The 25,845-nt window shown below is 38.2% G+C and overlaps 1 protein-coding gene and 1 long non-coding RNA gene across 2 annotated transcripts; one reads left to right on the top strand and one right to left on the bottom strand.

The window, feature by feature from the left end:
- Window positions 1–3,043: 3,043 nt before the first annotated feature.
- LOC131534431 (uncharacterized) lies at window positions 3,044–13,309 on the bottom strand. The gene is made up of 3 exons (XR_009269353.1): window positions 13,261–13,309; window positions 7,672–7,755; window positions 3,044–3,096 (listed from the first exon to the last, which is right to left on the bottom strand). It is a non-coding gene; the product is annotated as an uncharacterized LOC131534431 (long non-coding RNA).
- Window positions 13,310–23,751: 10,442 nt separating this feature from the next.
- On the top strand, window positions 23,752–24,760 carry LOC131533858 (nuclear apoptosis-inducing factor 1-like). Its single transcript, XM_058766286.1, has 2 exons — window positions 23,752–24,151; window positions 24,390–24,760. Exons 1-2 carry the CDS (start codon window positions 23,752–23,754, stop codon window positions 24,758–24,760), a joined length of 771 nt encoding a protein of 256 aa, XP_058622269.1.
- The last annotated feature ends 1,085 nt before the right edge of the window (window positions 24,761–25,845 follow it).

Below are 25,845 nucleotides of genomic sequence, written 5' to 3'. Positions count from 1 at the left end.
GTGCAGGCAATAGAAAATATTCCAAAACCAATTACTAAAAAGCAATTGTTGTCATTTTTGGGAATGTGATCTTGTTGTCGCACATTCATTCCAAATTATGCTATTATGGAGAGTCCGTTGCATAATATGGCTCACCAACGACATCTCCAAGCACATGATAAAGTCAATTGGACACCTGAGGGGTTGACTGCCTTTGAAAATCTCAAAGCAGCCTTACAGAGCCCTCCGACCTTGGGGTTGCCTGATGTAACACGCCCATTTACACAGACAGTGGATGAGCGAGATGGTTGCATGACTTCACTACTCCTACAGCATCACGGAGACAGAGACAGGCCAGTAGCCTATTTTTCTGGGAAACTTGACCCTGTTGCAGCAGGCCTGCCAAAATGCCTGCGCGCAGTGGCCGCGGCAGAAAAGGCGGTGCTAGCATCCCGAGACATTGTGGGGTATTCAGAGATCCCTCCACGGGTACCAATAAAGTAGGATATGCTGTTACCACCGAGTTTGAAATGTTGATTTATCAGCTCATTGGTTGCACTTACTGAGGCTTGCAAATTGGCAGCAGGCAAGTTTGTTACGATTTACACTGATTCACGTTATTCTTTTGGGGTCACACATGACTTTGGAGCTCTGTGGAAACACAGAATTTTTTAAAAATCAGATGGAAAGCCAATTCTAAATTCTACCTTAGTGTCAAAATTATTGGATGCGATCCTTTTGCCAAAGGCTATAGCAGTCTGCAATTGTCAAGCACACACTGCAGGCAAAGATCCAATTTCCACAGGAAATGCATGGGCGGATGCAGCGGGAAAAGCTGCTGCAGGGAGAGCGAGAGATTCTTCTGAGTGCCTGACAGAGACAATGTTTGCTGTGGTGTCTGATGAAAATAACTCCTCTTCTCTCGTTTACATGCAGGACCTTGTAACTTCACAGGAGAAAACTCTTTGGAAGAGACACAAATGCAAAGTGATTGGGGTATGGTTTGGACCCAATGACAAACCCTGTTTGCCTAAACACTTCTTTCCTCACTATGCAAAATTGACACACGATCTTGATCATGTCTCAAAGGACGGTATGACACGAATGTTAACCTCAAATTGGTTCACAAAGGGGTTTACTACTTTTGCTGACAATCACTGGAGACGATGTGCAATTTGTAACACACAAAATGTGGCAAAGGGCCAACATGTCCCAGTAACTTCACACCCTCCACCAGAGGGACCCTTTGAGCACGTCATGATGGACTTCATTGAACTAACATCAAGTGAGGGGAAGAAATATTGTTTGGTTATGGTGGATATGTGGTCTAAATGGCTAGAGGTCTTCCCCACATCAAAGGCTGATTCAGTAGCAGTTGCAAGGGCACTGCTAGTGGAAGTAATTCCATGATGGGGAATTCCGAGAAAAATAAGCAGTGACAATGGTAATCATTTCGTCAATGAGGTAGTCAAGCGGGTGGGCCGATTCTTACAAATTGATCTCAAACTACATTTTGCCTATCACCTGGCCAGTGGGGGCGCTATTGAACGATTTAATGGGGTATTAAAGCAGAAACTAGCTAAGTGCTGTGAACAAACTGGGTTGTTATGGGTAAAAGCTCTACCTATTGTATTAATGTACATGAGAATGAGAAAACGCACTAATGTCAATTTGAGTCCCTTTGAAATCCTGTTTGGGAAACCACCACGCACAGGTACCAGGCTAGAAAAGAGGATGCTGCCTTCTACAGACGTGTGCGAGCACAGCATGTTGCAATATTGTATAAAATTGTCTTCTGTGCTGTCTGACATTTCTTTGCAGGTGAAAGCAGTTCAGTCCAAACCTATTTGTCTGCTAAATCCACAATAGTAATTATGTCCTTTTGGCAATTTTGCAGTAAGCGACTGCTACTGCTAACAATTGCTAGCAGTTTAATGCTTAAAGTTCGCATGAAATCAAAATGGCGGCCCACTAGTGGCAGAGTCGGCAGCCCACCGGCGGACGCCGCCCGTGGTTCACCGGCGTTTTGCTCATCGTTATTCCAGCGGACCACCAGCGGCAACCGCCGCTTTTCCGACAGCGGTCCGCTGACGAGCCGCTCGTTTATAATTACTGTTTACTGGCGGTCCACGGTCGGTCCGTGGTTCATAATCAGTTCGATTACGCTAACCAAAATATCCTTGCACACAATAATGGATCAAAAACAATGTACAATGACAATTGCAAATTTATTTTCTGTGAACAGATTAAACATACAAATGCATTTACAGTATATGTATCAGATGGTTTTATCCAATGTGACTTTCAAATAGAAGCATTCAATTCACATATGTCCATACAAAAGTCAACCACAAAATTAACCATGGTTTAACTATGATTGTTGTATTAAATTCACAGTAACTACCATAACCATGGTAGTAAACCTATAGTAACTACAAACTTCACCATGGTTTCAAAAACTATGGTTACCACAGTTTTACTCCAGCATTACTAAAATATTACTATTGTAGAACCATGATATCAAAACCTTAGTTTGAGAAAAACTAAAAAACCCTGATTACTACAGTTATGATTACTAGTTTTACAAAGAACATGGTTAACTGTTGTAAGGGTACAATGCTTTTCACAATCAAAGCAGCTTTAGAAAATTTCAAGGTTTCAAAAAAAAAAAAATCCTATCAACAGCCTGAGGTGACTGTGACTCAATGGGGAGCATCTTCTGGCAACAAATTAATGTCTATATGTCAATAACTCTAAGATAATCCAAGTTATGTGTTCAAAGTCATGTTCAGTTAAACAGACAGCCATTAAAGGGTAAGTTTGGTGAATTTAAATCCACTTTATACTGTCACAAAGTCTGTAATATGTAAATAAACAATACTCGGATAATGCTAAATATTATTTGGCTGACAAATAAATGGGTATATCTCATGGAACTCAGAGAAAGATTAAACATTGTTCGCACTCAACGTATGCTTTAAGGCAATGATTACAATATATAACATTTGTCAGGTTGGTATGTTCATCTATAGTTGCCATCATCTGGGTCTTCATGAGTGTTGGCAGTCACCACTAGTGAGGCTGGATCCAAGCTGTAGTAACACTGGGATGGGAAACCTGAGAGATAGAAACAGGAAAACAAAAGGAGAAGAATTAGCATAGATGCTGTTCATATTATTTCTCTGCATCCTTTATTGGACTTTGATATTCTGGGTACTGTCAATAGTCCAGATTTTTTTGACATTATTTAGCTTACTTTGCTATAATTTGGTTAAATCGCAATCTGATTTTATTCTATATCCCTTATGCCGAGTTCACACTGCACGATTTTAGCCCGATTTTTCACTCGCCGACAGGTTTTGATAAATCGCCGACAAATGCCCGACATCGGAGGCAAATCGGAGCTCGTTCACGCGAGTGAGAATCGCGCAGTGTGAATTATCACAGACGCGATCTGAGGGAATCGCCGACACGTCGCCGACGCCTGTGAAATATTTGGCATGCTAAATATCTGGAGCTGTCTGCGATTCACAATCACGCTGTGTGCAATGATTTCTGACTGAAAACTACATCACGATGACCTTCAGCCAATGAGAGACAAAGATACAGGGCAGAGGGAAGTTCGGTGAGGAGTTATAGACCATATCAGTATTTTAATATGTACAACTATATCATACAGAAACGAGCACAAAGGCTTGACCAGCCGCAACATCAGCATAACAGTTACTGCAAATTATTATTTACCACTCTTTGCAGAACACAATCCCTGCATCTCCCTCCTGCATAATCTGTTTTTCTTTTTGTAGCTGGAAATCAGCACATAGACAATTTGCAGGCTATATTTTTTAATACTTCCAGTCTCGCTCGAGAACAACGGTCTGACACACTCAGGTTCTCGCGTTATTTCCTTATCACTTCTCGCGTGTGTTTTGTTGTGAAACGTAGTTTGCGGATCAGGCAGAGTTGTCGGCGATTCTTCCTATTGTGAAATCGTGCAATGTGAAAGCCCCTGTCGCCGATCCATCGTGCAATGTGAACACAGCAGCGACTGAATGCTACCCCAGATAGTCACGCAGTGTGAAAACAACAGCGATCCGACGAGTTTGAAAATCGTGCAGTGTGAACTCGGCATTAGTAAGCATATAATTTGTCCTCAGTATTCAGGGAACAGACACAGTCTCACTCTAAGAAGTAGTTGTATAGTCCATTCAAATAAAATGTTTTAATTGGTCAAACATTTAGAAGACTACAGCAAGTTATGTCAATTAAAATTTAACACTTTACTCCATGTGTTTTATATGTTACCTCAACTAAGATTCATTATTTGGGCACCATAAGAAATTGAGGGGGAACTAAAAGATATATTTGTATAGTTTAACAAAATTATTAAAAATTATTAACTGGTGTTTATCAATCACTAAAAACACACAATTTACAACACATAATAGCCATTATTTAATAACAATCTTCATTTATAAAATTTGTCATATAGACTAAACATACAGGCTTAAAGAAAAAAAGTCACCTACATCTCGGATGGCCTGACGGTCAGTAAATTAACAGCAAATTTTCATTTTTGGGTGAACTATCCCTTTAAAGCTCCAGCTGACAAACATTACATCTGTAACATAACTGCAAAATTCAGTTTAAACTTTAATGAACTAAGAAAAATCTAAACAAGCTAAACTAAATGTTAGCAAACAAACATTTACAAATATTACTACTGTTCAAAATTAGATCTTTAAAACGAGGAAAAAAAATGGAGCAGGAATTACAGTATATAAAATCAAGTCAAGTCACCTTTATTTATAATGCACTTTATACAATACTGATCGTGTCAAAGCAGCTTTACAGTCAAACAGGAAAATAGTTTGTTAATAATGCAAGAGGACATTAACAAGTAATTTTTCCAGTTAAAGTCAGTTCATTGATGATTCAATGAAATCATCATTCAGTTCAGCTGTGTCTATGCAATCAGCCAAGCGTCCCCAAATAAGCAAGCCAAAGGCGACAGCGGCAAGGACTCAAAACTCCATCGGTGACAGAAACTGAGTAGAAAACCTTGGGAGAAACCAGGCTCAGTCGAGGGGCAGTTCTCCTCTGGCCAGACGAAACCAGCATGGCATGGTTTAATTCCTGCACAGGTCAGATTGAGCAGAGGACTTGTCTGGTTCTCGTGGTCTTGTCCCGATGGCCAACGAGGCCATCTAGTTGACATGGTCTCCACTGACATTCAGGGCTATAGAGGTCGTCTCTAGGTGCTGATCCACCATCTGATCTGGATATGGACTGGATCTGGTGGCTATGGTGACCTCGGAATAAGAATGAAACAGACTAGTCACCTTTATTTATATAGCGTTTTTACAATACAGATTGTGTCAAAGCACTTAACAGTATCAAATTGGAGGATAGAGTGTCAGTAATGTATAATGGTAAGATTAAACACTCAATTTTCAGTTAAAGGCATTTCATTATTGAATTCAGAGATGTCATTGTCTAGCTCAGTTTAGTTTAAATAGTATCTGTGCAATCAAATCGGCGATAATCGCTAGAAATTAAGTGTCCCCGACTGAGCAAGCCAGAGGCGACAGCGGCAAGGAACCAAAACTCCCTCTGTGACAGAATGGAGAAAAAAAAACCTTGGGAGAAACCAGGCTCAGTCGGGGGGCCATTTCTCCTCTGACCAGACGAAACCCGCAGTTCAAAAGTTTATATTTCTATTTTAATTTTGTTGCAATTTCTAACAATAGTAGTATTATGTAGTTAGGTATTTTATTATATTTTAGTTATTTTGTTATTTTTGGTTGATATATCTGGGGATATATCTCTGGGGGTCATCTGGGTGTGCTGGTCTCCGCTGACGATCAGGGCTGTAGACATCATCTCTTGGTGCTGATCCACCATCTGATAATATAAGCGTAGATGCCACTGACATCAATAAAGCACATTTTAATTGTAGTAAACACTCTAAACATTTACACACATTACCTGGAATGAAAACAATAAACTCCTAGTCTTGAAGGTACACACAGTATGTAGTTGCAGTGGAGCGGTCTGGTGTTTGGTGCCTTGGAAGAACTGACTGGGTTGCATCTGAAATCTTGCAGTGATGACAAACCTTTGGCCACACCCTGATGGAGAAAGAAAAGTACATTTTAAGTTAAAAAATTTTAATTATATCCACTTAACAACTCATAAAACACTTTCTAAATGTCCACTCAAAAAAAGTTGGATATGTTGCATGATTTTCTCGTTAAAGTTAGTCTAAAAAATAACATTTATTTAGTGCAACTCACCTGACTCGTGCACGTGTGGAATGATCTCAGTGTTGGCTGGATTTGTTTTTATTAGTTTAGTCAACATTTAGCATTCTGATTGTTGACTGGATTTGAAAATAACCATTCATTTAATATTTTTTAAAATATACTTGTGCAGACTTAATATGTCTTCTCAACTAAGCACAAGCAATAAAAAGAGTTCAACTTAAATATTTGGTAACACTTTATTTTGATAGTCCACTTTAGACATTCTACTAACAGTAAGTAACTTTGCAACTACACGTCAACTAGCAGTCATTAAGAGTATTAGTAGACTTTCTGCTTAATAACTTATAACACTTTATTTTGATGGGTCCACAACATACAACATACTGACTATCAGAAACTTTACAAGTATATGTCAACTTATTCTACTAACCCTAAACCTATCCTACTGAGAGTTAGTAGACATGTCTAAAGTGGACTATCAAAATAAAGTGTAACCAAATATTTTTGCCCTTTCAACATTTTGTTAATTGGATTTTTTTTACAGTGTACATATGCCGCAGTATTATTGAAGTTGGAGGAACATCATAACTAATTTACACAACTGTTAAAAAGTCTGGGGTCAGTAGGAATTTTACATCTTTGAAAGAAGTCTCTTATACTCACAACTCAAACAGTTAAAACAATAACATTGTGAAATGATATTACAATTCAAGAGAACTGTTTTTTTTATTATTTGAATGTTAAAATTGTAATGTATTGCTGTGATCAAAGTTGAATTTAACATCATTACTCCAGTCTTCAGTGTCACATGATCCTTCAAAAATAAATCTGATTTTCTACTCAAGAAACATTTCTGATTATTAACAATATATAAAAAAAAGATGTGCTGATAAACATTTTAGTGTAAATTTAGTTTAAAAAAACATTTTTATTTTTTTTCAGGATTCATTGTTAAATAGACTCCAGACCTTTAAATGGTATTGTTCAATACTGTTCTAAAGTTTACAGTCAGTGAGGTTTTTTAATAAATTCATTTTTATTCAGCAAGGATGCATTAAATTGATGAGAAGTGAGAGTAAATATTTTTGTTTAAAAAAAACACTGTTCATTTTAAACTTTGTTCATTAAGGAATCCTGAATAATACACACAAAACACAAAACAAAATACGAATCAGGAATATTTCCTGAGCAGCAAATCAGCATATTAGAATGATTTCTGAATAATCATCATGTAAAACTGAAGAGTAATGATGCTGAAAATTCATCTTTGATCACAGAAATAAAATACATCTTAACATCACTCACTCATGTTTGGATGTCAAAACCTTCTTAAATTAACTTTAATAAAGAATTGTAAACGATGCATTTTTTTCACTACATTTTTGCATATATGAAGTGATTTAATGAGCTTTCTCATGCAGCTTACCTATGTTTCCCACATCTCTGTCAGCAGCTTCCTTCAGAAATTTAGATATCTTGGAGCTTCTCTTCTGTTGTAGAAGTGTTACTCCTGAAACCACAGAACAATTTTTATCAATAATTGTTTGCCATTAAATATCAAATCACGTTTTAACTAGATTCAGTTAATACATGCTCCTTTAAGTGACATCACCGATTAACAGTAAAGTTACAGCACATATTTTAGGCTAAATAAATTCGTCTAATTCCAATAACCAATTGACAAAACCTTTACAAAGCTATTAAAATCTCCCAACTACACATAAATGTGTGATGAAAAGTCAAAACTTTGATAAATCAGAGCTCAATATACAGAGTTAGCATACATCGTGTGACGGGTCTCCCGTTCTTCCTGCTAGGGCCGGCCAGTGGGTGTGGCTGGAGACTCATCAAGTTGAACGATGTACACCTGTTCTCCCCACTATAAAGCTTAGGTTTTTTTGGCATGCTGGTCTGCTCCTGTTTGCGTCTGTTTTGAGTTTGGGTCTTTGTTTACTTGGCTTTTGTTATTTCCTTGGTTCTGTCTGATGCTTTGATTTAATCATGTGCCTGACAGGAATTGTATTTGATTGTGTTGATTTCTTGTTTTATTTACTTTTATATTTATGTTAATAAATGTTTTCATTGCACCCAAACCAAGCTGACTATGTCCTCCACTCTTTTGTCACGGCTTTGAGCCAGACATGACAAATGTGGGGGCTCGTCCTTTAAATTGAGATATTTGCTTTGATAAACTTCTGGAGGATATGGTTGGTTTGGCTCTTTTGGGTTGCTTCACGGGAGTTCAGCTTCGGTAAGTACTGGCTACTACTTGTGTATTTGAGGGGAGATTTATTGTTGGATATGCTTTTCCCTGTTTAGGTTTAGCGGGGTATCTTTAACGGGCTGCTCCGATTCTTTTTTTTTTTTTTTTTTTTTTAGTTTTTGTTTGTATGGTGAAAGCAGGTAGAGCAGTTGTCTCGGGAACACGTCCGTGTTTTGTAATGGTGACTCGTTAATCGGTCGCTATTTTAAATGCTGGTTTACAGTGTATAAAAACCCACTGCAAGTAACTGTATGAAGATTAGGGATGAGTTTAGATAGTTTCGAAATTTAGTTAGAGGGAATTGCTTATCTAATTTCTACCCCTCAAATATTTTTGAGAAAATTAAGTAGCCATACTTTTGTCTTTCCTGCATAATACACACAAAACACAAAACTGTTTCACAACGTGTAGCAACATATATTAGTGAGCGTAAACCCGACACTGCATATGAAGCGGCAGTTATGGCTGATGAATTTTCTCTGATTCATAAAACCGCTTTTGGTTATAAAAATATTGGAGAAAATTTTCAGAGAGAATCAGGGTATGATCCTAGTAGGTCTTCTAAAATTTTGCGTGCTTCACCTGACAAACAACGTTGCGTCTCTGGAGAAAAAGAGAAGGCAAACGTGTGTAATTATTGTCATGGGTTTGGTCACTGGAAGAATGAGTGTCCGTTGTTGAAAGCAAGAGATGTTGCTAAAACAAAGTCTAAGTTCTCAGTGAAACCTGTTGTTTTGGCTGTGAGCGCTTCAGAAGTGAATAATGTGCAGAAGAATTGTTCGGAATGTGTTTCAACATTCTCTCCATTTGTCACAGATGGTTTCGTGAGACTGGTTAATTCTACAGAAGATGTACCAGTAAAAATTCTCCGTGACACAGGGTCGTCAAACTTTTGTCCTAGAGTCTATTTTGTCTTTTTCAAATGACTCTTACACTGGAAATTATGTGTTGATTAGGGGTATTGGTCTGAATGTGATATCTGTTCCCCTACATAAAATCATTTTGTGTTCTGATTTGATCCAGGGAGAAGTGGAGGTTGCTGTGCGTTCCTGTTTGCCTGTGGAAGGAGTACAGGTAATCTTGGGAAATAATTTGGCTGGTGAACGAGTTTGGCAGGATGTTTTACCAAATTTGGTGGTTACACCATCTGTGTCGATTTCTGAGATGACTGATGAAAATTGTACCTGTCCCTCAGATGTGTTTCCGTCATGCGTGATAACACGGTCTATGAGTAAGATACAATCTGAGGTGAAATCTAGACCTAAAAGGATGGGGAGTGAAACTTTGGATATCCCTTCCATCTTATCGGTGTCACGTGGTGATTTGATTAAAGAACAAAAAGCTGATGTTACTCTTACTGAGTTGTTTGACCGAGTTGTCCCTTATGTTACAATTGTTAACCTTCCTTCTGGATATTATCTAGAGGAAGATGTGTTGGTTCGAAAATGGGTGCCGCATGGAGAATTTGTAATTGGTGATCCTGTGCTACAAATTGTAGTACCTCAGTCTCTCCGTCAACTTGTTTTACAAACGGCGCATGATGCATCTGGACATTTGGGAGTGAAAAAGACATACAAGTTGCTTTTGAAACGTTTCTTTTGGCCAAAATTGAAACGTGATATATCGAAGTATATTAAGTCTTGTCAAACATGTCAGCTTACTGGAAAGCCAAACCAGTCTATAAAACCGGCTCCTCTCTATCCAATTCCTGCTGTTAGTCAACCGTTTGAGCATCTTATTGTGGACTGTGTCGGGCCATTGCCCCGGTCAAAAATGGGAAATGAATATTTGCTCACGGTTATGTGTCAAGCGACTAGATATCCAGCTGTGTACCCATTACGTTCTTTAACTGCAAAGTTGGTTGTAAAAGCACTAACTCAGTTTATCTCCGTGTTTGGAATACCTCGAATTATTCAGTCTGATCAGGGGAGTAATTTTACTTCCAACTTGTTTGGTCAAGTTTTGAAACGGCTTCATATTCAACATAATCTATCTAGCGCCTATCATGCCCAAAGTCAGGGAGCACTGGAAAGATTTCACCAAACATTAAAATCTTCATTGAGATTGTACTGTGTTCAGATGGGTAGGGATTGGGAAGCTGGGTTACCGTGGTTAATGATGTCAGCTCGGGAAGCCGCTCAGGAGAGTACCGGGTTTAGTCCCAATGACCTTGTTTTTGGTCATGGTGTGCGTGGTCCCCTAGCTGTTTTGTCTGCAGATTGGAAAAAATTTGATCCACCCAAAAATATTTTATCATATGTGAGTGATTTTCGCAGATGAATTTTTGAATCCTGTCAATTGGCAAAAGCATCTTTGAGTAAAGCACAAGATCAAATGAAACGGCTCTTTGATCGTCGTACAGAATTGCATTCATTTCAATCAGGTGATCAGGTCCTTGTTTTGTTACCTATTGTTGGGTCACCATTTCAGGCCAAATTTGCAGGTCCATATACTGTTGCTCGTAAAATTTCTGACCTGAATTATTTAATCACTACGCCAGATCGGCGAAAGAAGACTAGAGTGTGTCATGTAAATTTGTTAAAGCCTTTTTATGGTTCTGAAGATGCTGAGGATCCTAAAATAAATATTGAAGACAAAGTTGATACATCTGATTCTTGTATTAAACCTGTTTTGCTTGCAGGTTCTTTTGCCGGTGATGACGATACTGGATCGTCAACCGCTTCAATTGTGATCAGTGGGGACCATGAGGAGATTGATCCTGGAGATTCTATTCTTCAGGGTCGTTTACACAATTCAGAAGCGTTAAGTTCTTTACGTGATCGATTTAGTCACTTAACAGAAGTGCAGCGCACTGATTTGATTGATTTGATTTTTGAATATGTTACACTGTTTCCCGATACTCCGTCTCGTACAAGTCTGATTGAACACGACATTGATGTGGGAGATTCGGTTCCAATTCATCAGCGTTTTTATCGAGTATCTGTGAATAAAAAGAAACAACTAGAAAACGAAATTGATTATATGTTGAAAAACTATATCGCTGAACCTTCTTTTTCTAGTTGGGCGTCTCCGTCGTTGTTGGTGAATAAATCTGATGGATCATTCAGATTTTGTACTGATTATCGAAAAGTAAACGCTGTAACAAAACCTGATTCGTTTCCATTGCCTCGAATTGAGGACTGTATTGATCAGGTGGGAAACGCTAAATTCGTTAGTAAGTTTGATCTACTTAAAGGTTACTGGCAAGTGCCTTTGACTGAAAGAGCTCAAGAAATTTCTGCTTTCATTGTACCATCGGGATTGTTTTCTTATAAGGTTATGAGTTTCGGTTTGCGAAACGCTCCCGCAACTTTCCAGCGTTTAATGAATCGAGTTATTTCTGGTTTGAGGGGATGCGCTGTGTACTTGGATGACGTCGTCGTGTATAGTCAAACTTGGGATGAACATATGTTCAAATTAGAGCACTATTTGATCGATTTGTGAACGCAAATTTGACTGTTAATTTGTTAAAGTGTGAGTTCGCCAAGGCCACAGTGGTTTATTTGGGGAAGGTGATTGGGCAAGGCAAAGTGCTCCCGGTCCGTGCAAAGGTGGAAGCGATAGATCATTATCCTACACCTACCACCAAGAAAGAACTTATGCGATTTCTTGGGATGGTAGGATTTTATCGTTGTTTTTGTAGGAATTTTTCAACCGTGGTGGCCCCCCTGACAAATTTGTTGAGGGGGAATAGACTTTTGCTGGACACTGGGTTGTCAGCAAGCATTTGAAAAAGTAAAAATGCTTCTTACAGAGGGTCCTGTTTTGAAGGCTCCAAAATTTGACCAAGCGTTTCAGTTGCAAGTGGATGCCAGTAATGTGGGTACTGGTGCCGTTTTGTTACAGACTTCTGAAGATGGCATCAACCATCCGGTTGGATTCTTTTCTAGAAAGTTTAATACTTACCAACTTAATTATTCTGTGATTGAAAAAGAAGCACTTGCTCTGATTTGGGCTTTGCAACACTTTGAAGTGTATGTGGGTTCGTCTGAGGGACCTTTGGTAGTTTTTACTGATTACAACCCTTTAGTTTTTCTTCACTCCTTACAGAATCCTAACCAAAGGTTAATGAAGTGGCGCTTGTTTTTACAGGGATACCTGTTAGATATTCGCCACATTAAAGGCTCAGAGAATATATTTGCGGTCTGGATTGAATCTTGCTACTGGGATTGCAGGATGAATGAGGATTGTAACGTGGGAATTTGTTAAAGACTGTGGTCTTTTTCTTTTTGGGGGGGGTGTGTGACTGGTCTCCCGTTCTTCCTGCTAGGGCCGGCCAGTGGGTGTGGCTGGAGACTCATCAAGTTGAACGATGTACACCTGTTCTCCCCACTATAAAGCTTAGGTTTTTTTGGCATGCTGGTCTGCTCCTGTTTGCGTCTGTTTTGAGTTTGGGTCTTTGTTTACTTGGCTTTTGTTATTTCCTTGGTTCTGTCTGATGCTTTGATTTAATCATGTGCCTGACAGGAATTGTATTTGATTGTGTTGATTTCTTGTTTTATTTACTTTTATATTTATGTTAATGTTTTCATTGCACCCAAACCAAGCTGACTATGTCCTCCACTCTTTTGTCACTGCTTTGAGCCAGACGTGACATCGTCTGAAAACAGTTGAGATGCTAACGGACTTTTTCGAAGACACTAAACCGTCTTTATGAAGTAAATATTCAACAGAAGCGTATCAATTACAAGAAAGAAAAGTGTCAGGAACAGTTGTATGTAATATTTGTGTGATTTTAGGGACTAAACTCACCTGAAGACGGTGAACACAGCAGCGAGAGACGCAGTGTTGCAGCTGTCAGTTAAAGAGTTGCAGCCCTGTTTCCATGGTAACTCCCTCCCTGCAGCGTTTGAATGAGACTCAGAGCGCGCTCAAAACACGTCACAGTCATGCACTATTTAAATAAACTTTTTATATAGAACATAAACAACAACAAAAAAAAAATTATTTAATTTTGAATTTAGGTGTAAACTGCAACCCGCATGTGATAGTGGGATAAATTAGCTCTTTTATTTTTTTCCTATTTTTATTAGATTTTGTATTGTTTTTACGATCATTCAAACTATTCATTTCATTTAAAAATGGGCTTGCAGTTTTTATGCTAAACTTTTGTTAATTATAACTCTCACTATTTTTATTCAGTGCTTCAGATTCCTTTTAACTGTAAAAATGTAATGCAATACATAAATGTAATATATGTATGTGTACATTTATAATACAAATATGTCATGTAAGAGCTCAGCAGAAACACAGAACAGACCCTCCGCTTGCCACTGGTGCACCGACGGAGGCCTAGCTGCGGCAAACAGCTGGTGGCGTGCCACCCAAAAAACGCAGACAGCGTTTTTAGATTGGTCGGCTCGCCGATGGTGTGCCGACGGTGGTCTAACCGTATTAAGCCGCTGAATTTGTGCTGCCCAAAAAACGCTGGTGGACCGCCAGGTCATTGTTTGCTGGGCTAGTTACAGGTGTAACTGACCTGCGCTTGAAGGCCTGAACAAGACAGTTTTCTCTCTCTGCTCCACCTGGGCACTTGTTCTGTGTTGATTGAGTTAGATTTTTAGCAGTTTCAATTCCCAGAGGGCAAAGGGACCAGGCCTCGAGAAAGCCAGTCCAGACAACTAGGAGTCATAGGATGATCATGGATCAGTTTTATGACCTGCAGATGGTGGAGAGGAGACTCCTTAAAGGTGCTGTATGTAGGGTTGACACCCAGCGGTTGAACTAGGTATTGCAGTTCAAATTCAAAATATTGGAGACGGTTTTTCACCAGGCCCCTCCTCCTCAGACTTGACGCACACGCAGGTTGCCAGATTAACAACACCAACAGGAAGGAGCTCACATGCCGATGAATGTGTAGTGTTTTGAGTTTTACCATTCCAGCAAACTTTTTCCATTTTTCCAAGAAATAAATTGTAATTATTTTATTTTTATTTTTCATGTCTCTCTCTATACATAACTCTCTTAATAACCTATATAAGAGTATATGGAAGCTATGTGTATTTGTTTTAAAATAATGTATCGAGTTTTATGTTGTGTGATGTCACTTCCTCTGGTTGAATTGCCCAATCGCGTCCCGCTCTCGTCAGAACAGCTTTGGACTTGAGCGAGACAGGTACTTTGCAAATGTGCTCCGTGATATGGTGTTAAAATATATCAGATTGAGTTAAAATTTTGATTGATATCAGTGGATGACATGTTTTGATGCTGGATTGAGTCGAATGGTGTGTTCGTTTGGCGTTATTTTTCAGTATTTTTAGAGTTTTGTGTTAATGAGCTGTTAATGCGTTGGTTCATGTTACCGCCAGCGCCATTTTTAATGACGGGGTATTTTTCTGGTAACTTTGGTTCTTAAATAAAACGGAAAAAAAGGTGGATTATGTTCTTAAAACATCATGCAGTTAAATTTGTCAAAAGTATATTGTCATTTTATGTCTTAAATTGTATTTTTTGTAGCCATGTCCTATTGTTGAGTCACTTATCAGCTGCAGTTACAGTGCTAATGGGGACAGGGGTTCACTTTTCTTTCTTCTCGCAACTCTCACAGACCAAAGAACTGAGAGTCGGTGTTGCCAAACCCCTCCCTCAGAAAATCTCTAGAACCACCCTCAAAAGTCTCCATTTTTCAAAAAAAGTCGCCAAATATGAAAAGAAAGTAAATACAGGTAAATTTGGTAAAGGAAAGTAAATATATATATCTACTTTACAAATGATGACAGTATAAAAAATATAACAAAAGATGTAGGCCTATAACAAAAAAATCTGAAGTGAAATTAGGAAATGCTTAGGCCTACTTGTAACTCTACAGGACACATTTGAATCAGTAAATTCTGAATCACAAATTCCAAGTATGGGTCACTTTCTTTTCTTTCTTCTTTTACTATTACTACAAAGTAAGTGCAAAATACTGCATCCCAGCACACATGACACAATGATGCACTGTGTCTCTCAGTATCTGGTTGACATGATTGTGCATGAATTGTAGCATAACTTTTGTGTCTGTGGTTAAAACAAGATGTTCATGCACTGATGTAGCTAATCATATTTTTTTTCTCCACCATCTTGATGTTTATAATGAAATGGTGGTGTGTGTCATCATGTCTGAATTGGAGCCCTGCACGGGCCTAAAATTTAGGCCCTGGCCCGAGACGCTCAGGCCCTAGCCCGGCCCGTGTCCGACAGCTTATCAGAATTCTCGGCCCGAGTCCGACCCGAGCCCGTCTTTTTTCCCCCTTCTCCCAAAACAGCTTATCTACTACCGTTTCAGCTATTAAAATAGTTCAGTTTTGTATGAAATGGCAAAGTGATTGTAATTCGTTTAGTTAGTTAGTTATTTTATTAAGTTAATTTAGAAAAACGTTTGGAGCATTTTTTTTTTTATTCGTTAAATGTAAGTTTTTGTTTTTTAAAGTAACGACCAAGCGGCCAGCGGCAGACAGCGAGTTGATCATAGCCTACGTTTGATAAATTTAGCTTTCTCAAATCATCACGACTTCTCTAAAATTAAATCTATAATTATAAAACAGCTCCAATGTTAACAATGTTAGTTTAAACGCTTGAGCTAGATAAATGTGCACTGATGCATATCCAGTAGTTTGTGCGGAGAGTGGAAGCTGAAGCGCGCTTTACACGACGCGCAAGAATGATCACTTGCATTGGAAACATTTCAAAATACGCTGTCATTTTTGCTCATAAAGGCAAGAGTAAAAGGCTACGTTGTTCGGAACCGCAAAGGGTCTACTTTTATTTGCGTGCACTCACAATATAAACAACGTGCTTTCATTAAAAAAAAAAAAAAAAGTTTCGGTTTTGAGCAAGGGGAGCGTTTCTGAAAAACCGAAACACAGCATATAGCCTACTTGCCTCACTGACTTGATAAATATAGTATCTATAGAAAGCTTTGAATTACTACTTTAAAACAAAATAATTCGAATCGAAAACAAAAACTTTCATTATAAAATACCTAAAGATGCATTTCTCTCTAAAGGCGCATCCAGTGAGGAGATGGCGGATCATCATCAAATGCATGGCTGATCAAAAATGCAGCTTTTCCCGAAGCATTGGGAACTTTTTGTAATTCCACGCTCCAACTTCTTCCTGATGCTCTGCATGGTCACCTGTATGCTAATGTGTGCGTATGCGTTGCGTATTGCTTAGGCGATGTATAATATTTATAAAATAATCAGTATTTAATTAGCCATGTGTGCTCTGCGCGTATATGGGCACAATAAAAGGAGAGAAGCTAAATGAGCCCGAGCCCGATCTGTAAAAAAAAAAAATGGCCCGAGCCCGGCCCGAATGGACTCCGACGGGCTTGCAGACCTCTAGTCTGAATGGCAGATGTACTGATGTGTGTTCACTGCGCAGACGCATTAGGTGCGTTCCACTTTAAGCGGCGCTGCGCAGAATGGTCAGTGTCATCAAAGCACCGCGAGAGCGATAAGAGAGCAGACGGATCCTATGCATTCAAATCGCTCTCGCGGTACTTTGACACTGACCATTCTGTGCAGCGCCGCTTAAAGTCGAACGCACCTATTGGCATGATTGAGAGCAAACGTGAGAGGTCACGGGCCTAGTGTGGCCAAGTAAAAAATTAAAAATCTCCAAAAAAATCGCTATTTTTATTTAAATATAGCTAAAATAGCTCCTTGTATTGATTTTTTGCGACAAGTCGCAGCAACAATGAGAAAGTAGCTAAATTTGGCGACAAAATCCCCAAATTGGCAACACTGCTGAGAGTGTGTGTTTGTGTGGCATTGATCCCTGTCCTGTCTTTAATAAACTGCAGGTATGTAATTGCAACAAAATAATTACCACTATACGATCATATTTCATTTTAATGTTAGATTGAAATAATTTTCTGTATTTTCAAAGTATGAAATGATATGTGTGTAGAAATATAATATATTGAACATTATATTATATTGAGGATACATTTACCTTATTGAATTTGTCTAAGGTTGTGTTATATGTTATGTCTGATGCATGTTGAAAGAAAACGAGTGAAACAAGACACTGGATGTAGAAAGTGTTTATTGTTAAATATGGTCAGAACAGCTTTGGACTTGAGCGAGACAGACCAAAGAACTGAGAGTGTGTGTTTGTGTGGCGTTGATCCCTGTCCTGTCTTTAATAAACTGCAGACGTGGTCCACCGAAGCCAGTGGTGTCGTGGAGTTCTTTGTAGCGAGAGGCGAAGTCCACTACATGCCGATGAATGAAATTAAATGCGCTGTGTTTTCCACCAACTGGCAACCCGCGGTGCCAAAATACAATTGGGTAAACTGGCAGTGGGCGGGTTTCACAAACCATTACAAACACAGACATTCCGGGCCGGAATGCACATTTTCAAAGGGGAATAACTGATTGTAGAATTGTTTTTCAGATGAACAAGTATGTTAACTTAGGATGTTTCTTAAATATCTGCAAACATATGGCATTTTTATGCTTTAGTAGAGTCAAAATCCTACATACAGCACCTTTAACTTCTAAGGAATGTGCTGTTCTGCAGTTATTTGTGTGTCCGTCTCAATCAGATCCTACAGCAGTCAAGGTCATTCAAGGTCAAGGTTAATTTTTATTAATATAGCACCTTGAGACGGTTAATAGATTATCAGAGGGGGATCTAAGAGATCTACGAGGTGAGTATGGACAAATAAGGTCTGAGATGTAGACCGGAGCCAGACCATGCAAGGCTTTAAATATGAAAATTAAAACATTGTACTCAATTCTAAATTTAACTGGTAGCCAATGCAAATGTGCTAAAATAGGGGTCATATGCTCCCTCTTCTTCTTCCCCATTAAGAAGCAGGCTGCGGTATTTTGAACCAGTTGCAAACGTGAAAGGGAAAACTGGTTGACACCAGTATATAAAGCATTACAATAATCAAGCCTTGTAGAAATGAAGGCATGAATAACTGTCTCTAAATCACTAAAAGATAGAAGAGATTTCAGTTTACGTAACCCCATAAGCAGTGGCGGTTCTACATTGAATTACTCCCCGGGCGAGACCCCCTCCGAGCGCCCCCCCCCATTCGAGAAATTTTTTTTTAGGTTTTTTTGCTAAAAAATTTTGCACAAACAGTTTTACTATAACAATATAAGTGTAAGACAAGCTTATATTTCTCAATTGCACAAATCCTTCAACATGAAAAACACAATTCTGCACAAAACAGTATAAGTTATCAGAACTTAAATAAATATACTCTATATACATAATAAACACTCTGTGTTTATTTGGCACTCGACAATCAACAGATTTCCCCCAACACTCACTCACGACCAGAAGTCAAGACTAAACCACGAAGTGAAAATAGCAGTATTCTTTAGTGATGTTATTTACACAGTGCAAATAGCTTTAGATTCTATTTATTCTATGTTAAAATAAAATAAAAACATGGCGAAAAACATTATTAGAGAAAAACATTACTTATTGCAAAAATAGTGGTAATTATCTGCACTTCTGCATTGTAATACATTATAAAATAGTATGCAATAACTTATTGAGTGTAATTTTTAAATTTTATTTCGAATTATTAAATGGATGCCACCTTATTGGGACAAAAGCCCTCTCTACACCTACCCTAACCCTACCCGATACTTTATGTTCAACTCTTTGATTATTTCCTTCATTTTTATTAAAAAATAAATGCTTTTCTGATGTGATGTGATTTGAAATTTAAAAAGGGAGAAAAAAAGTTCGCCAAAAGGCAGATTCGAACCCCTGTCGATCGTGTCTAAAGAAGTGTATTGCAAATTTTACCATCTGCACCACTGAATCTGACAACTAGTAACCGTCTTTTGCATATTTGACTATCCCAATCATACATTTGTGGGTGGAGTTAATGTAAATAGCCTCTGCCAGCAACATAGCTATTTGCACTTAAATAGACACTCCGATTTTTTTTTTTATATATTCCCAACAATTAAACAGTTGCCCACATGAAAAAAACACTTCCCGCGCCCCTGGGTGTGACTGACTTTAGCCCACTTGTCCCACTAATTTGAGAGAGGTGACCTGTCCCCTGCGGCCGCACCCCCCTCCCCTTTCCACTTCTCACACAGCTTCTGTGCTCGGTACCTTCTCAACAAGCAGGGGCGCCAATTTGCCAATTCCCGCACAGTTATATGATAGATAATATGATAGATAATAGAAAACCGCTTAGCGTCATGAATGATTTTTTTTCCAAGTGCTTGTGCCGCCCCCACGTGTCATGAAAAATGCCGCCCCGGGCGGCTGCCCCGTTCGCCCATGCCTAAAACCGCCACTGCCCATAAGCTGGAAAAATTTTTTAAAAAAATCTGTCCCTGACAACAGATTTTATTTGCTTGTCGAATTTTAACTCAATCAAAAATAACACCCAGGTTCTTTACATGAGCAGAGGTGGGTAGAGTACCCACGAAGAAATATTTACTCAAGTAAAAGTAATAGTCTGAATAGTCACTTGAGTAAGAGTAAAAAAGTATCGTATAAAAAAAGTAGTATCAGCCTGACTTATCAATGCTGTTCTTTTTTAGTTTTCTATTCATAAAAGAATCCTGAACAAAATGTCACAGGTTCCAACAAATATTAAGCAGCAAAACTGTTCCCTGTTGAAAAAAAACAGCATATGCTGGTATGGTATGTTTTGAAGCATGAGATGCTGGTTTGAGCTGATTTAAGCTGGTCCGACCAGCACATGACCAGCTAAGGACAAGCTTAAACCATCAAAGGACCAGCATAAACCAGCATCCCAGCTTCAAAACATACCTAACCAGCCTATGCTGTTTTTTTCATTTTTTTTTTTTCAACAACACTGGTAATAAATCAATATATTTTAATGATTTCTGAAGGATCATATGACTCTGAAAACTGTAGTAACAGCTGATAAAAATTCTGATTTGCATCACTGAATTAAATTAAATTAAATTATATTTTAAAGTTTAATTATGTATTATAAATGTATGTATATAACCTCTGACACGGAGAAGAGTGAAAACTCCTCACATGACCGCTACAGAATATCTGAACATAACGAAAGAAATGCACATTGACGGATCTTCTTCCGTCTGTTCTGCAAAATGTAAACAAATGTAGCCTTTAATTCTGCAAGCGTAAATATTGTGAAAATATCAATATTAATTGTGTCTAGGCAAAGGCATTCCTCCTGGAACTAACACGGGTTTGGCGGGTGTTCATTACATACTCTGTCACAGCTTATTTAATGAATAAATTATACATTGTATTTAATGTGCAAGGTACATGTACAACAAACTGGTAATGTCATAGTGGTTTCGTGTACTGTAATCGAATCTATACCTGTGGATTCGACAGCACACTAATAAAGATCTTCATAGCTAGCAAACCATAGCCTTTGCAGATTTGCTTTCAACTAACTGTTGATCCAAATCCACGTCTTCAATGCTCTTGTTGTTACAACTCTGAGTGAGAGCCGCTTCAGAAGACTCAGCGCATGCGGCAGGGAACTGAACGAATCATTCAAACTGATTTGCGAACCAATTCACTGGTTTGCCAACTGGTTTGATCAAGCCTTTCGAACAGAATTGACTCAAAATAATGAATCATTCACGAACGGGCATCGCTCATTGCCCAGAAAAAAAGTAGACGGCGCGTTTGGAATAAATTGAAGGATTGATAACTTGTATTGCATTAAGATAAAGTAACGAGAGGAGTGTCGCCCACAGTAATGAAGTAAAAGTACAGTTTTTTCACTAAAAATGTACTTGAGTAAGTACCCATTTTTAAATATACTCTAAAAATATTAGTTACCCAAAAAATTTACTCAAGTAAATGTAATTTGTTACTACCCACCTCTGTACATGAGTACGGCTATTTGCTTGCAAGGGTCCTAAACTAGAGGACAGGCCGTTAACCAAATGGTGGGAGCCAAATAGAATGACTGCAGTCTTGTTCTCATTTAACTGAAGAAAATTATCATCATTCAGCTTTTGATGTCATTTACACAAGCAAGCATGTCGGATAAAGATTTTGACCCAGGTTTGATTGACATGTACAACTGGGTATCATCCGCATAAATGTGATATGGGACCTTGTGAAACTCAAAAATGTAACGAAGAGGGAGCATATATAAAGCAAACAAAATTGGGCCCAATATGGAGCCCTGCAGCATCCCACCAGTAACAGAGGCAGGTGATGAATGAGACTGACCTATCTCCACAGAGAAACTCCTCGCAGTAAAATAGGATTCAAACCAATCTAAGGCTGAATCCCAGATACCAACCTCAGTTTTTAACCTGCTTAAAAGAATGTAATGATCTACTGTATCGAATGCCGCACTTAAATCCAACAGTGCCAAAACTGCAAAATTTCCAGAATCCACAAATAATAAGTCGTTTACCACTCTTAACAAGGCAGATTCAGTGCTATGCTTTGATCTAAAACCAGACTGAAGGATCTAGTATAGTATTCTCAATTAAGTAAGGTGATAACTGATTTAAAACAGCTTTCTCTAATACTTTTTATAAGAATGGCAATTTCGAAATAGGTCCATAATTGTTCAAATCAGCTGGATCAAGATTTGCTTTCTGGATGAACCACTGCATGTTTAAAATAAGATGGAACTGAACTTGTCTGTAAGGAACTGTTGATAACGGAAATAATATTTGGTGCAACTGCTTCCAACACTTCATTTAGTAGCTGTTGGTAAGTTGGTATAACAACTTGGTATCTTTTTTTTTTTTGTAAACAATTATTTTTTATTAAGCAGTCATTTCAGTACAACACAAAATATAACACACCAACCCAGACTGCAGCCATACCCCCCACCCACCAACCCACCAGGCAGACCCACACTGCCAAAAAAACAAAAACAAGACACTTGTGGAGAAAAGTACATAGTGCAATACCCAATCACAAGATAAATAAAAAAATATGCATGAATTCAAAATAAATTGTACATCAAAAAGAAGAAACAAAAGATTTAACAATGTCAAAAATCGCATTCCAGTGCCCGTATTCCTAAAGATTCTAAGAGTCCTCTCAGAGAGCTCCTAATTTAGCCTAAACATTTCTAACTAGGAGTCTTAGCTTAAAAGTGATTCAGGACCAATCTGAGAGCAACTCTGAGCGAAGAAAAGACAGAAACTTTTATCTTAGTGAGGAGGCGGGGCTGACCCGTTTCTAGCGATGACACAGTCTTTTGAAGAATGTGATTGGTTGGTTGTCCAAGAAGGAAATAAAAGAGCGATGTTAAGAGTAGGGTTTATTATAAGCCTTCACTTTGAAATTACAGGCGTAATTTTTCCTGTTTTACCATACTCTCTCTCTCTCTCTCTCTCTCTCTCTCACACACACACACACACACATTATATATGTATATATATTCTTTATTTTTTATTTACCATGCTGTCGTACTTAACGTATTTTATAGGAAATGAACAGCGACACAATGAGGTTCTGAAAGTGCTGTAACAGACCCAAATCACCGCTGCTGCAGAGTTGCATTTTTCCAGTTGCCAAATATGTTAATGTAGTTAATGTAGTGATTACGTCCATTTCTGGCGCTATGGCATTTCTGCGCGGTGTCTGAGATATTAGCGTGTCTCAAATAAGATCGGTCACAAACATGATTCCTGCACAATCTAATATAGCGTCTTATTAACTCACTGTCATGCATTATGTGCAACACATCTCTTCTCCCTCTTCATGTTTCGTCCATTTTCTCCACTGCTAAGAAACTCTTAGGCCTCTTAAAAGTCCTCGTCCGTACTCCTAACAATTTTGGACCTTAAGACCTCTTTTAAGGGTTAAGATGCTTTTTGAATTACTTTTTTCTTTACTATGATCTTTTCTTTAATTTTAAGAGGAAACACCCACATTTCTAAGAATTTTCTTAGAATTTTGTTACTAGGAGCAACTCTTAGCACTAAGATTCTTCATGAATACGGGCCCAGGGTAGGGTTGCACCAGCCATTCATAAGTTCTTATGTAAATTAGAACATTAAGTCCACACTAGAGGCTTAGTAACTACTTGCTAGTTTGTAACTAAATTTGTACTTACTTCGGTTGCACCAGTTGTTAGTAAGGCAGGACGTAGCTAGTAGTCCGTAAGCTCTCCGTAAAGTAATGTGTAGTCGCATAGAATGACGTATATGTTTCTTACCCAATCAAACACCTTCAAATTGTTAAACTGAACTCCGTGTAAATTGAACCTGAAAAAAGACGTTAACGTCTAACGTTTAAGTCATCAAAATCAAAAATCAAAGAAAACTTTTAATCGAAGGTATGGAAGAGAAAAGAAACAGGAAGAAAAATTTCAGTCATGAAGAAATTCTCATTTTAATTGATGGATACAAAGAAAACAAAACAGTCATTGAAAGCAAATTAAACTCGTCTGTTACAAACCGGAAAAAATGTGAGATTTGGCAGGACATAACAAACAAAATAAACGCAAAAGGCTTTGAGCAGAGGGAGGTAAAGGAATTGAGGAAGAAGTGGAGCGACCTTAAGACACAAGCAATTGAGGACTTTCCTCGCACTAAACATGTACCCACTGGAGGTGGTCCGAGACCAGAGCCTGGCCCGTATTCAACCGTTATCCTAGAAATAATCGGCGACAACTCACCCACCGTCTGTGGAATCACTGGAGTTGAAAGTGGAATTGAAGCCGCAGACATGGCTCAAAGTATAAATACTTTATTACTAAATTTTATTCTTATTAAGGTCATTTTGACTTTTCTGACTCGCAGTTGCGAGAGAACAGTCAGTGACGTTGTTGTTGTGGTTGTTATTATTATTATTATTATTATCAGCATCACTATTTATTATCAACATCACTATTTTCTACCCTGTGATTTAAATGCACACAATGTTGTAAAGTAAAAAACAAACAAACAAACGAGGTCTTGTTTATCCACCAGCAGGCGTTATTGCATCAAGTCAGCCAACACCAGTAACAGAAACTTGCGCTGGAAACATCGTACTGCCAGCGTCAACAGGAGATCCTCCTGTCCTTCATGCAGACCATCCAGGGAGCACACAAGACAAAGAACTGCCACCTTCAGTCGAAAATGCAAGGAAAAGGAAGCGTGCAAATGAGCTGGATGAGGACATAAACTATAACCGCTGCAAGCTTCTCAAGCTTGAATGCGCAAAAGTAAAAGAGGAGATCCTGAAAATAAAAAGTGAACGCAAAAAAATAGACCTAGAAAATGTGAAAATAAACCTGGAGATCATTAAATTACAAGAGGAGTTAAAGCCTCATGGCTACACCTTCAACGTTGTTGAAATGTAGTGTCATATTGACAGATTCAATTCTTTGTTAAAGGCCAGTATTAAAGTATTGTTAAAGTATGTAATTTTGAGACCTACTGTTCATTATTAAATGTAATTGCTGTTCGTAACATTTTTTTAAATATTTATTATTCTTAGTTTAATATAGTTTTTTTGTATGATTACTGTATTTATTTGGTATGCAGACACCACACAATAAATTTGACAAGAAAAGTAAAAAGAAAAAAGATAGTTTTTACTTTCAACAGAACAGATCCCCATATTCATAAATATAAAAATGTAAGTAATTGAATGCACAACTATAGGAGATAGTAGTAGTATAGAATATTGACAAGTTAAATTAGTAATAAAAAGTACACCTATAATTTAAATAGTTTTAAAAAAATGTTTAAATAATTAAAAAAGTTTAATTAAAATAATCTATGAAGAATAATGCAGTTTTTTAAAAAGATTAATTACTGTAAATAACTTTTATGTATTGGCCTATTGGCAAATATTGACATATTTATATAAAAAGGACAATTAGCCTATGTGTTTTGTGCAGTTTACGTGAAATGGTTCTGTGTAATGAAACGCCTGGCAGTTGCACCCTCCTGCACTTCTGGGTCTTGGAACTGTCTATATTGCTCTTCCTGTGGGACTTCCTCAATCTCTTCACCTCCCAGATCATCAACTGGCATCTTCCACAGCATGGCCAAATTATGCAAAACAATGCATGCTCCTGTCACCTTTGCTGCTCTTTCTGGCTCCAATGCAATTCCTAATGAGGACAGTTGATTCAAAACTTGTACTTCGTTTGACATATTATCCTGTCTGAACAGATAAACAAATAATCAAAGAAAAATAAATCTGCTGTAACACAGGCCTACCCCTGTGAAGACATGACCACCTCCTTTTTAGAACACCAATACTTCTTTCAACTGTTACTCGTGTCTTGGTATGTGCAGAATTGTATTTTTCCTCTGCTTGCGTGGACGGATTTAAGTATGGTGTCATCAGCCACTTTTTAAGTGGGTATTCAGAATCACCCAGCAAAATGCCACTATACTGGCCAGAATCAAATTTGTCATGGATGTTTGATCTCCT

Source organism: Onychostoma macrolepis, chromosome 25, assembly GCF_012432095.1.
Source record: "Onychostoma macrolepis isolate SWU-2019 chromosome 25, ASM1243209v1, whole genome shotgun sequence".
NCBI lineage: Eukaryota > Metazoa > Chordata > Actinopteri > Cypriniformes > Cyprinidae > Onychostoma > Onychostoma macrolepis.
This window is presented reverse-complemented; position numbering and strand designations above follow the sequence as displayed.

Bases quoted from the DNA above. Each gene is read 5' to 3' on its own strand.
- LOC131533858 (XM_058766286.1), top strand. From the start codon at position 23,752: ATGGAAGAGAAAAGAAACAGGAAGAAAAATTTCAGTCATGAAGAAATT. The intron at 24,152-24,389 runs GTATAAATACTT...ATCCACCAGCAG, and splicing joins AGCCGCAGACATGGCTCAAA to GCGTTATTGCATCAAGTCAG.